The following is a 13973-nucleotide window of genomic DNA, read 5'->3' on the forward strand; positions in this document are numbered from 1 at the left end:
TTCACTGTACTAAAAATATATTAGTTTGATTTAAAGCCCTTCAGCTGTTTTCAAGTATCACATTTTCACCAGCCATGACAGGTTTCACATCGACCGATGAAGTGGTTTCAGAGAAGGGATTAAAAAAAAATATCAGCTTTCAAGCTAATATTGCTGCCATCCCACATAACATAAGACCTTAAAATGTACACTCTGCATATGACCTTAAAATGTACACCCAAACAACCCTAACCCTAACAACTGACCCCAATATTTCTGTAAGAGTTGGATAATGAACTAATATTTTTTCACCTGTAAAGGATAACTGACAGAATTTGAATCAATGGCTGGCAAGATAACTGAGAGATATGCACACCCGCCGCTAAGCTGTCTCGCCTGGGTTTGAATCCGGACACAGCTATAAAACTGTCATCCTGACGTTTCACATGCAGGTGACTCATCAATATGTGTGCCATCCCTCGGATGGACGTTGCACCCGGGCATCTCGTCTGCCGGCATTAGTCGGTGGATATTAAAGATCCTAAGGTGTCTTTCACGAAGAGTATGCGAGATATCGATGGTACCATGAACAAATACCATATTCCTACCGTGACGGACTGCTGGGAAGGCAACGGAAAACCACCTAGCTTAACCTCTACTAAGAAACTGCTTCCGCAGCACCGACGCTCTTTCATGGAGTATGGCACATTTGGTTAATTGAAAGGATAACCATCGTGTTTGGCAAATTAAACAATATTCATATACGAGTATAATGAAGAAAATGTTATTGGAATATTCATTTTCCCTTCAGTTTTTATAAGTGCCACAAAACTGGTTCTTATAATTGCCCTGCAAAATATTTTTTGGAACCATTAACAAGAAAGAGTGTTGAGAGTATGAAATGTGCAAGGCGAATAATTCACAGCCGTTTATTCAATTCCCTATTGGGTGTCACTGTCACTGACACTTTATGTCATTAACAGGTTTAATATTGTGCTTGGATTGGTCCCTCCTCCAGAGCAAGGGCAGGTTTGGTAGTGAATTGTGGTTTGAACTTTGACCCTCCCTCGGGCGGCATGTCGAGACTTCCCTTAGTGGTGTGATTGGGTTCAGGTTGGGGTTCTGCCCTGACCATTACAAATTTGTAACAGGCACTACAATATGGAAAGTGCATTGTCTTGTGTTAGTTGTGAAGGCCATCACTGTGGCATTGTATCAAAGCTGGGCATCTCCAAAATGCCACAGTAAGACCCTTTTATAAAGCATTGTGGGAGAATTATGCACATGCAGGTTAGGGGGGCATCGTTTCACATTTGGTTGTACTGTCCCAATACTATTGGTAATGTGTACTCATTATCTTCAAACTCCATTTCATTTTTCTCATTAAACATTGGAAACACATTTATGGTTTTATGACATGATTGTGAAGCTCAAGTTTTATGTTTCAGAATTTATTGTGATTGGATGCTGCAACAGTCGGTGCAGGATTATCAGAAGCTGATAAAACAGGTAATATAAACCCGAACCTGCTGTGCTTGCTTATTATGTTCCATGTTATGCCTTTATAGTAATGGTTGTTCGCTAACACCAATTTTGTATACCGCTTACAAGACCTTCTGTGTGTTCTGATGGGGGATTTATTGTTTAAAAGAAATTCGAGACAGTGATGATCTATTAATTACTCACGAGAAATTTGGTGGAATTGTTTAACTCCTCCCCTGCTCTGCTCCTCCTCCTCCTCTTCCTCCATACAATCCACTTTCCCTCCCTCCCCTTACTGCCATCTCCCAAAGTTATTTTCCCCTTCCCCACCTCCACCCCAACTTTCACCCCCTTTCTTCTGCCAGACATACATTATAAGTAGACATTGGTTAGACACACAAGGTTTATGGGTTGTGCCTATGCTCAGTAATTGTCAGTATACACTGCATTTTTGTCACCAATCTACAATCTACATGCCCCATAATGTAAAAGTGGAATGTTTTTTTTTGAAATTTTTACAAGTTAATTAAAAATGAAAAGCTCAAATGTCTTGACTCAATAAGTATTAAATTCCTTTGCTAAGGACACTCCAAATTGAGCTCAGGTGCATCCAATTTCCTTTGATCATCATTGAGATGTCTCTACAACTTGATTGGAGCCTACCTGTGACCAATTCAATTGATTGGACATGATTTAGAAGGAAACACACCTTTCTATACAATGCCCCACATTTGACAGTGCATATCAGAGCAGAAATTCTACCATGAAGTCCAAAGAACTGTCAGTATAACTCTGAGATAGAGTTGTAAGGAGGCATAGATCTGGGGAAGGGCATAAAACAATTTCTGGAGTGTTGAAAGTTTCCAAGAGCACAATGAGCTCTTTCATTAGGGGATGGAAAGAATATGGAACTACCCAGACTCTTCCTAGAGCTGGCTGTTTGACCAAACTGAGTAAGCGGGCAAGAAGGACCTTACTCAAGAAAGTGGTCAAGAACCCAATGACCACTCTGACAGAACTACAGAGTTCCTTGGTTGAGATGGGAGAACTTGCCAGGAGGACAACAATCTCTGCAGCCCATCACAAAGCTAGGCTTTATGGAAGGGTGGCGAGAGACAGAAGCCACTCCTGAGAAAAAGGCATATGACAGCATGCCTGGACTTTGTAAAAAGGCACATGAAAAACTGAGAGCATGAGGCAAAATATTTGTGATCCAATCGGTTCATCTGACCATATGCTTTTTACAGTGGACATGTCTCTGGCCATTCTCAGAGCCTCCTCAGCGTCGACGAGTCTGGCATTTCACTCAGGCCAACTGGCATGGTCTTCAAGCAGCCATAAATCATCTGGACTGATCTCCCATCTCTACTGCCTCTGACATCAACTCATCCTGGGAATTCTTCCAAAGTAAACTGCTCTCTCTCTCATGCACAGATTTATCCCTTCTCGTTTTCAGTTGTCATACCCTTCCTCCCGTCCATGGTACACGGAATCTTGTCATGAGGCAGTTGCCCTGAAACGACTTCCCTTCGCCTCCTGGAAGGCAAATCCAACGGAAGGCAATCTCATTTCCTTTAACAAAGCCCAGAACAAGTGTATGTCTACCCTCAGGAGAGCCAGGAAACACTATCTCTCTACTCTCAAGACTGAACTCTCAAACCTGTCTCCCTCTTCCAAATCCTGGTGGCGTCTGGTCAAATCTGTTTCTGGTGTTTGTTCCCCCTCCATCATCTCCCTTACCTCAAATGGCTACACAGCTGACAGCTGACCGCACATGAAAAAGCTGGATGCCTAAAATGTGTTTGTGTTTTCTGTGTTTGCTGTGTTTTCTGTGTTTGCTGTGTTAAAATTTTCTGTGTTTGCCTCAAAATCTTGTGTCCCAAACCCATCTCTCTCCCTACCCACCGAACCCAGTCGAACCCAGCTGCTCCTGGACTCTGTCCTTCTCTCCTGACAATGTGGAGAAGTTTCTTTCAAACCTCCACTGATTCTGCAACTGGACCAGATGGCATCAGCCTATGGGTACTAAAATCCTGCTCTGCCACTCTTTCACACCCTCTCTCTGTTCTCTTCACTCTCTCTTTTGCTCAAGGTCAATCAGCCAACATTACCGCTTTACAGAAAAAATGTGCAAAAACAGATCCTTGCAATGACAGACCAATCAGCCTGCTCCCAATTATCAGCAAAGTCATGGAATCCATCATTGCTTCGGATATCAAATCCTTCCTCTTCTCTAATGGCTTGATCTCAGATCATCAATTTGGATTCAGACCAGGTCATTCTATTCTGGACATGCTGCTTCTGCTGTCTCAACAATGGATTGAGGTCCTCAATGCCAAACAGTAAATCAGAGCTATCTCCCTTGACATATCACTTGCCTTCGATAGGTCTGGCACTCTGCTCTGCTCACCAAACTCTCCTCTGATGGTATCCATGGAAATCTTCACACATGGCTTGCGGACTTCCTCTCTGGTCGGAGTCAACGTGTGGCCCTGAATGGATTTCTCTCATCTCCCCTTCCTGTTCAGGCTGGAGTTCCCCAAGGCAGTGTTCTGGGCCCTGTGCCTTTTCTGGTCTTCATCAATGATCTCTCCGACTCTCTGGAAAACCCTCTCTATCTCTTTGCTGATGACTCCACTCTCTGCCGCTCCACATCTCATCCCTCATATCGGCAGTCTGCAGCCTCCTCACTTTCTGCAGACCTTGACAAAATCACAGACTGGTCAAACAAGTGTAACATGTCTTTCAAGCCTGACAAATCTCACACTCTTACTATGTCTCTCTGAAAAGACTGACTGGACAACCCTCCCATCTACTTTCTCAACAATCCTCTCCAAGAAGTTCTGTCACTCAAGCTTTTGGGTCTCACTTTCTGCCATGATCTTTCCTGGGAAAACCACATTTCCAAGCTGGCCTCCAAAGCCAGTCGCCGACTGGGCATCCTCCGTCATGCGGAGTCCTTCCTTGGCACACCTGGGCTCCTCACCACATACAAGGCTTTCATCCGAAGCTCAATGGAATACTGTTCTCCCCTCTTGGCTGGTGCTCTTCCCTCACACCTACCTCGGCTTCACGCTGTTGAAACCAAAGCTTTCAGAATCATTGGAATCTCCCACGATGAAGCTAACTCTGAGGGCCTTTCACTCACTCACCGTAGGCAGGTTGGTGGACTTTTTGTCTTCTACCGACTCCTCTCTGGCCTTGCTCCCCCAGCTCTGTCTGTGCTCTGTCCCCCAATATTCCTGCAGGTCGCACAAGATCTGCCAGCAACCCTCTTCTGGTGAAACTGCCAAAATCAAGACTTTCTGCTCACCTTCACTCTTTCATTCCTCTTTTTCCCACCTCTGGAACAAACTCCCTCACTCTCTTCGTTCCCACTCCTCCCTTCAGGCCTTTAAAACAGCTGTTCACCACCATCTCTTATCTTGCTCCATCCAAAACCTTGATCTTTTCTACCCCTGTTAATTTCACCCCAGATCCACTTTTTTGCAATACCGACTTCTTTCCTTGAAGTCCTAGCAGTGTCCATGTGTTTTATACCTCATTCCCATGCCTGCCACCGCAAGCCCTCCCCCTCCCACAGATCTCCCGATGTCCCTGTTCTCAACTGTTGTACTTGTGTGCTTCCCTCTTTCTCCCCATATTGTCTCCCGCTCCCTTTATTGTATGTTTTTTATATGTCCGTTTTTTTTTTTTGTGTTTAATGTTAGCTCTTACACGAGCCTCGATCTTGTATACAAAAAAAAAAATCTGATGGGACGAAAATTGAACTCTTGCCTGAATGCAAAATGCCACGTCTGGCGGAAACCAAGCACAGCTCATTGCCCATCTAACACCATCCTTACCATGAAGCATGGTGGTGGCAGCATTATGCTATGGGGATGCTTTTCAGTGGCAGGGACTCGGAGACTTGTAAGGATGGAGAGAACAATGAATGGAGCCATATATGGGCAAATCCTTGAGGATAACCTGCTTCATTGTGCAAAAGACCTTAGACTGTGGCGAAGATTTACGTTCCAACAGGCCAATGATCCCTAGCATACATCCAACACTGGAATGGCTTCAGAACAAGAATGTGAAAGGCCTTGAGTGGCTCAGCCAAAGCCTAGACTTAAATCTCATTGAGAATCTGTAGAAATACTTGAAGATTGCTGTTCACTGACGCTCCCCACCCAACTTGACAGAGCTTGATCAAATCTGAAGGAAAAATTGGAGCAACTCCCCAAATCTAGAGATATGTATGTCTCACACGCATGTACATAGTACAGATGAATACACAAGACACAAAACTGGACTGTTAAATGAGACCAACACAGTCACTGAACTTGGGGAAAGTGCTGTCACCTCCAGGGGCACTCTGGGTGCCAGCAACGTCACAACAACGGCACCACATTTCTCACAGCACTCATCAGGGCATTTTCTAAAGACTTTCCTCCTCCCCATGGGTGCCAATGTATGGGGATTATCCCTACTGTTATCCTTTAAAATTCTGAATGTCAAGAAATGAAGCATGTACCATTTTTGTTTTGTCTTTGGCATGACTCGGCCAGGGACTGAACCACCAACCTCCCTGACTCTGAGCTGATGCTCTAACCATTACACCACCGAGTCTGGTCATTTTGTTTTTTTTACAAAAAGACTCCTAAAAGTTATTGTAAACTTTTACAATTACGCATGTCAAGACGAGTAATCTGATTACAGTTACTCCTTTTTTTTTTTTAAAGGGATTGCCTTTTGGATTGCTTTTGGTTGAGTGGGAAGGGGGGGTTACAGGCAACAAAACCCCAAAAAGCAAAGATATAACAAGTACCAATGTGATAAGAATGCAAATGTAATGAACAGTGTGCACGATGTGAGCGAACATTGAGCAGCAACGAGTAATATCCTTTCATTACCGTTATGTTTTTGGCAAACACCTGTTTCAGACATAGCCTGAGCTATTGTTTTAAGCAGCATTTCTTTTTTTTGTATACAGAATCGAGGCTCATGAAAGAGCTAACATTTATTTCACAGACAAACAAAATATATAAAAAGAGGGAGCAGAAGACAAGATGGGGAGAGAAGGGGAAGCACACAAACACAACATTTGAGTGCAGGGAGATGTGTGGGAGGGAGAGGGCTTGGGGGGAGGAGGCATGGGAAGGGGGAGGGGGGGGGGGGGGGTGGGAGAAGTATAAAACACAAGGACACCAAGGACTTCCAGGACAGGATTTCCATCATATTGTGGAGCTGATGATGGCATAACTGTCTGAGATGGGAAAATAAAGGTCGATCCAGGATTTCCCCGTTGGGTTCTAATAAGAAACTGAAATATTCATAATGAATGGATAATAATTTTAGGCTACCCCAAATTATTCAAGATTCGAGCTATAACGTGCGATGTTAGGCCACTATGTGCTTCGCCCGGCTCCTTCTGAGAGCCTCATCATGTGGTATCGCTCTTTCATTCATTGTACCCTTTTTATTTACACCAGTGAGCAGTGGTGGAGGAGCATGTGGACAGGCTCCATTTGATTGGCACACCCAATTCTTACATGAGTACATTTGACTGTCATTCTGGCTGAAGCACAAGTCTGTGCTAGAGCTGATTGACTAATTGGTCAATCAGGTAAGCAGCAACAGGTGTTTGTCTATCCATAGAACCTTCTACCATGGATACTGGAGCTCATCACTGTGTGCAGAAAAATGAAGACTACGAGCAAAGAACCTGTGCGTTGCACGGATTAATTCCCCCACTTTCTGATTTATGACTTGTAATACTGATTTACACCTTTACGATACACATTTACATATAGGTAATTGGGATCCTCCCCTACCCTGAATCCATGGTACTCTTTATTTTTAACCCCTAAAACCATATTGCACACACTACAAGTACAACCACCGGTTTTGAATTTACACCGACCAGCGATCCAGGAGTGCATACAAGTCAAACAAACAGACATTTCTCAAATTATACCTCATGCAGCATGATCAGTCAAACAAGAGATTTGTATACAGAAGCTATTGGCTTGGCATCAGCATATCATCTTACTATAATTCACCAAATGTCCGTTTGTCTCTTCGAAGGTACCGCAAAAACGGCTGAACCGATCACAACGATATTCTGGGTGGGTATTCCTGGGACCCCTTGGAGTAAAATAGGCTACATTGTTTTTTCCAATTTTTTTCCCAATTTTCCAGTTTTTCCAAACACGATGGAATACTATTTACCGATATGAACAGTGATGTGGCTTTTATTGAAATTCTACAAATACTGTTTAGATTTTGATGAGAATTATGAACCTGCCGCGAATGCGGAAGTGGACAGATTACGCAATGCGAGGGTTTGATAATATCCCAATACAACCGTCATTCAATCGTAATGTTAAATCGTTAAACGTTAATCGTGTTAATCGTTTTGTTAAAATATCAATGGATGATTGGACTTGAGTGAATACAAGTACGATTTTGAATTTGTAATTGTATTCACCCACCCGTACGGAACATCACATCAGGATTTAAATGTTTGTTTATGTCACAAATGTTGTTAAAAGTTTATTATATTAATGTATATTTGTGAATGGAGTTATGCTGTTTGGAATGAAAAAAGAGATATCGAGTTCAAGTGAATGACGAAATGCAGTGACGGTTTTACGTTCTAAACATGAAATTCGCAGATCGCCATATGCAGATTCGCCATTGACTGGGAATGGAACACACGTACCTGTTTGTTTGCGAACGGGTACGTTTTTCATGGAAGTCCTTCATGAACCTGCTGTCCATGTCTGACGTGCGACTGAAGGTGCTACAGGAATGTGGAATTTATTTGTTTCATGCTTTAGCATTCGCCGTTTCTGCACTATCTGTTTGCTTATGGCCTCCCATCCGTGCGTATTATGGGTACCTCACTAGTTTATATAATATTTGAATGGTCTCATCTGAATTCAAACCCTGTTGGGTGTTGCTGTTGCATCATGAAAGGTCATCCTGCCCAAACTTCTGTCCTGACTATTGCTGTGCCGACCAAGAACTTGCTCTGACAGCACTGATGCTCCGGCTAGGAGAATGGTATTTTGATAAGTGATATCATGATGTGTCTGTAATGGTAAATCAGGTCTATCACTCATCTCAAATACTTTACTAATACAGTACAAGGAGATTTTAATGTTATATTTTTGCCCATCCCTTTCCCCAAGGAGGTCTGCATTTGTGGATGTGCAAATCTTCATGCAGATCTACTGTAACATAGATTGTTCATTCTCAGATTTATTATAATCTATAAACAACCACATTGCTCTGCATTGTTAAATGCTTAGTCTTTTTATATTTCATGTTGCCTAGATAAAACGACCACCTGTTCAGTGTTTTTATTAGTCCCCTACCGGTGTACACGCGGAGGGGACTATAGGTTTGCACTCCGTCCCTCCATCTGTCCGTCTGTCAGTCCGTCATGCACAGAACAGTTTTCCGGACTTTTTTTCTAAACTCTTAATGCTAATGATTTCAAACTTGGTACATGGTTTCCCCATGATAAGATACAGATCAAGTTCGAACTTCACGACGTTTCGATCATTTTTGACAAAGTTATGGCACTTTGAACTTTGGGAATTTCCCCAACAGTTTACCGGACTATAATTTGGAGTGCGGTAAGTCAAAGCTGTTAATATTCCTTGTGTACAATATGCTGTAATTCCGAAGTACTTATAATTGTAATTGTAATTCCGAAGTAATATGCTGTAATTCCAATGCCGGTAGGGGATATGTATTGCAGCGCAATACTCAGAATGCTTGTTTCAGTAAGTCTTACGATGCTGTGACCAGGATTGCCGGAGCGGCAGAAGAGCCAGGGGGGAAGAATTTCTTTGAGGGCAATAAAACGAAAAAAAGGAAGAATAATCCTTCCCTTCATTGATTTCGGGTAGGAAAAAATCGAGAGATAAACAGCAAGTTGCAAATTGAAGAAGACACCAAAGCCTCAAATTGGACTGCAAGTTGACATAGGAATTACACATAGACCATGACTCTTGGGATAAAAAACGGAAGTGCACTCGTCAGCGATTGCACAACAAAAGGTCCCAAAAAGTGATAGTGCCTATGTGTATATGTATGTGTGTATGTGTATGTGTGGTAAGATTATTTCAATTCATTTTGATACCGAAAATTATCAATCATATCAACTCGTGTTAGTGTACTCACTGCACATCACTATCACTATCCTAAGTAACACATGGTACATAGCTCAGGCTTGTCAGGTAAAGTCAATTGCTGACAAGATTCATGTGGTGTCTTATCGCAGAGACAATTGACTAAGTACAGGACAAATTTTGAGGTCTGCTTCCTAAAGGCTCCTAAAGACTCCTAAAGACTTGTGAGGCCAAAAGTATTGGCAGTCAAAGGATATGATACATTCTCAAAACCTCTTACACTCTCAGTTCGGCAATGTCGTCAGACCTTTTCAGGTGTCTGAGTGATAAGGCACTTTCCGCAAAAAGGCGGGAGGGGGGTGGGGAGGTGGAGGTGGGTAATTGCACACCCAACCCCTCCCCACCACCATCCCCGCTCTGGCATCTCAGGCTGTGACCCTAGAGTCAAATCTCATCTACGGTACAACAATTATATGTCAATTATTTGAGGCATGTGGCTAAGGTCTCATCTCCAAATGCCCTCATTACCCCGCGCTCACGAAGCTAAAAACGGGGTTAAGCATTCAGCTATGTATGTGCGTGTGCCGTATGTGTGCCGTGTTCCTTAAGTGTGCCGGGTGCCATGTCTGCATTTTGAAAATTCATTTTCTCGACAACCGTTGGTCCAATTAACACAAAATTTTACCATAGGAGCACCTCCGCCTGTAGAAATTTTTTCTTCATAATCATGATGTCATAGGTCACGTGGTACGGACGCCATCTTGGAAAGACGTTACACCTCTATATCTCCCAAACCGCTCAATGGAAAAAATGGAAACATGGCTCATTGTCAAGTACTCCCCATGGGAAATAAGATATGTTGATGATGATGTCATCGTTGCCTTAATTATGACGTCATAATTCGACAAGTACAACGCTTCATCTGAACAGTATGAAAAAACAAAAATTCCTCTGCAACTGTTAGTCCGATTGGCACGAAATTTTCAGAATATGAGTGGCTTCTGCTGTAGAAATTTTTTAAATGATAATAGTGACGTCATAGGTCACGTGGTACAGGCGCCATCTTGGAAAAATCGAAAAAAGTTGCACCTCTATATCTCTGAAACTGCTCCATGGGAAAAAATTGAAACATGGCTCATTGTCAAGTACTCCACTTGGGGAATAAGATATGTTAATGATAATGTCATCAGCACCTTCATTATGACGTCATAATTCGACAGGTACAACACGATTCGATCAGTATGAATTTTTTTCTCTGCAATTCTTGGTCTGATTGACACGAAATTTTCACCATAGGAGGGCCTCCTCCTGTAGAATATTTTAATGATTATTATGACATCATAGGTCACGTGGTACAGGCGCCATCTTTGAAAAACCGAACACCTCTATATCTCTGAAACCACTCCATGGAAAAAATTGAAACCTGGCTCATTGTCAACTAATCCCCATGGGGAATAAGATATGTTAATGATGTCATCAGTGCCTTCGTTATGACGTCATAATTCGACAAATACAACACTGATCCATCCGATCATTATTTTTTTTTCTTCCAGAAACTGTTGGTCTGTTGGACACGAAATTTTCACCATAGGAGCGCCTCCTCCTTCAGAATATTTTAATGATAATCATGATGTCATAGGTCATGTGTGTTACAGGTGCCATCTTGGAAAAACCGAAAAACGTTGCACCTCTATATCTCCAAAACCGCTCTATGGAAAAAATTTAAACATGGCTCATTGTAAATAACTCCATATGGGGAATAGGTGTTGTTGACGATGATGTCATAATTATGGCACCAATGACGTCATAATTCGACAGGGACAACGCTTAGTCTGATCAGTTTGAAATTTATTGAGCATGATCTATGCAACAATTATATTAGTCAATATAAATTTATGATGTCATCGCTCACCTGGTCTGGCCGCCATATTGGATCAAAAAAAAAGAAACGTTCAAAAACAGAAGAGTTGTCTCACACAAAGTTGACTGCGCAGGGTAAGTATTCTATGAATACCATCTCGTTCTTTATTTCCATCAATACAGATTTTCAAAATGAGTAATGCATATGCATGACGAATTGTTTTTCTAAACATGAAGAGCATGGCACAATGTATTTTCGTAAATGGGGTAGTACTTCACAAGTAATGTTTTTTTTGTTTGTTGTTGTTTTAGAGATTGCAGCAGAGTGACAACTTAACAGATTTCCTGGTGGAATTCAAAAGAATCTTGGTGAGTTCTCTTTTTTAAACATTAAACAAAACTCCTGTCTTTTAACTAGGTGCAAATGGACAATTGGACAAAAATGGACAAAAAATGGAATGAAAATGGACAATTCAGATATACTGTATAGTGTATATATTTTTAAACAATTTATTTACTTTTTGTGACTACAATAGTTGGATATTTGTCTGAGATCATTCTGATCTGCTGTTCATGATTGTGTGGCATGTGGCTAAGATTGTTTGTCAAGTCACAATTGGACAACATTGTACCAGCCTGGACAGGTGATGTAATCCTATATTGCTGGAGAACCTCTTGGAGTTTTTTTTAATGTTTAGGCCAAACCAAGTATTGTATTTGTTCCCAATAACAGTTTAAACAAACACTGTCAATGTTTATATATATATATATATATATATATATATATATATATATATATATATATATATATATATATACACTAGCTTGGCTCGCTGCGCTCGCCTCACCAAGCGTCGTTACTGAGGAACGGGCTTATTTTAGCTGAGGATAATGACTGTACCTGAGTTGTTGTGTTGTCATGATTTACACCAATCATAATACAAACAATTATTTTGCACAAATGTATTTGTTGTGTTTGTGATATTACATTTTTATAGGCAATTTAGGTTGAAGATTCAGGTTGAATGTTTTTTTTTTCAAGAAAGAACCCCTCAGCACATACATAGGGGAGGGGTAGGTGCAGACTGGAAGTTTGGGACGATTACACCTCACCACCACGTAATTCAAAACATCTCACCACCAAGTAATTTAAAACACCTCACAGCCATAAACCACGTAATAAAAACACCTCACCACCACGAAATTAAAAACACCTCACCACCACGAAATTGAAAACACCTCAGCCATAAAACACGTAATAAAAACACCTCACAGCCATAAAACACGTAATAAAAACACCTCTCAGCCATAAAACACATAATAAAAACACCTCACCACCACAAAATTAAAAACATCTCACAGCCATAAAATACATAATAAAAACACCTCACAGCCACGAAATTAAAAACACCTATACACCACGTCATTTAAAAACACCTCACCACCAAGTAATTCAAAACACCCCACCACCACATAATTAAAAACACCTCACCACCACGTAATTATAAATACCTCACCACCACGTAATTCAAAACACCTCACCACCACGAAATTAAAAACACCTCACCACCACGAAATTGAAAACACCTCACAGCCATAAAACACGCAATAAAAACACCTCACAGCCATAAAACACATAATAAAAACATCTCACAGCCATAAAAACACGTAATAAAAACACCTCACCCCCACAAAATTAAAAACACCTCACCACCAAGTAATCCAAAACACCTCACCACCAAGTAATTCAAAACACCTCACCACCAAGTAATTCAAAACACCTCATCACCAACTAATTCAAAACACCTCACCACCACATAATTATAAATACCTCACCACCACGTAATTATAAATACCTCACCACCACGTAATTCAAAACACACCACCACGTAATTCAAAACACCTCACCACCATGTGATTTAAAAACACCTCACCACCGTGATTTAAAAACACCTCACCACCACATAATTCAAAATACCTCACCACCACGTGATTCAAAACCACCACAACGTCATTAAAAACACTTCACAACAACGGAAGCAAAAGTTTGAGGGAGTCGTTAAGTAACAACACAGACACTGCCCAGATGTGTAGATGTATAGATAAATGACTGTACCCGAGTTGCCGTTTTGTCATGGTGTAAACCAATCATAATTCAAACAATTATTTTGCACAAATGTATTAGTAATATACGTGATATCACATTTTATAAACAATTGAAGTTGGGGAAAAAAAAAATGTTTCCCCAAAAAATTCACTAAAAAATAAAATTGGAAAATTTTTCAAAAAAATACCCTTAGGACATACCGATGGGAGAGATGTGCATACCAGAAGTTTGGTACGATTTCACAAAAGTTTGAGAAAGTAGTTCAGTGACAACACAAGACAGGACAACACAACACAGGACAGACACTGCACAGATATATATATATATATATATATATACTGAAACGCAAAAGAAAATTACACCTTTGAAACCTTTAAATATCAACAATAACACTGCGTGTAGTAAATGTGTGAACTTAT

At 41.2% G+C, this 13973-nt stretch overlaps 1 protein-coding gene across 7 annotated transcripts in view; it reads left to right on the top strand.

Moving 5' to 3' along the window:
• The window catches only part of FANCL (FA complementation group L), a 71824-nt gene that overhangs the window by 17773 nt on the left and 40078 nt on the right, over positions 1-13973 (top strand). For all 7 annotated transcript variants that reach the window (XM_078769003.1, XM_068129329.2, XM_068100282.2 and 4 more), the window contains 2 exons: positions 1428-1488; positions 11760-11816. In XM_078769003.1, the coding sequence (XP_078625129.1) occupies positions 1428-1488; positions 11760-11816 (118 nt within the window). The remainder of the gene's footprint in view (positions 1-1427; positions 1489-11759; positions 11817-13973) is intronic.

This window comes from Myxine glutinosa, unplaced genomic scaffold (assembly GCF_964187855.1).
Source record: "Myxine glutinosa unplaced genomic scaffold, kmMyxGlut1.1 SCAFFOLD_860, whole genome shotgun sequence".
Classification (NCBI taxonomy): Eukaryota; Metazoa; Chordata; class Myxini; order Myxiniformes; family Myxinidae; genus Myxine; species Myxine glutinosa.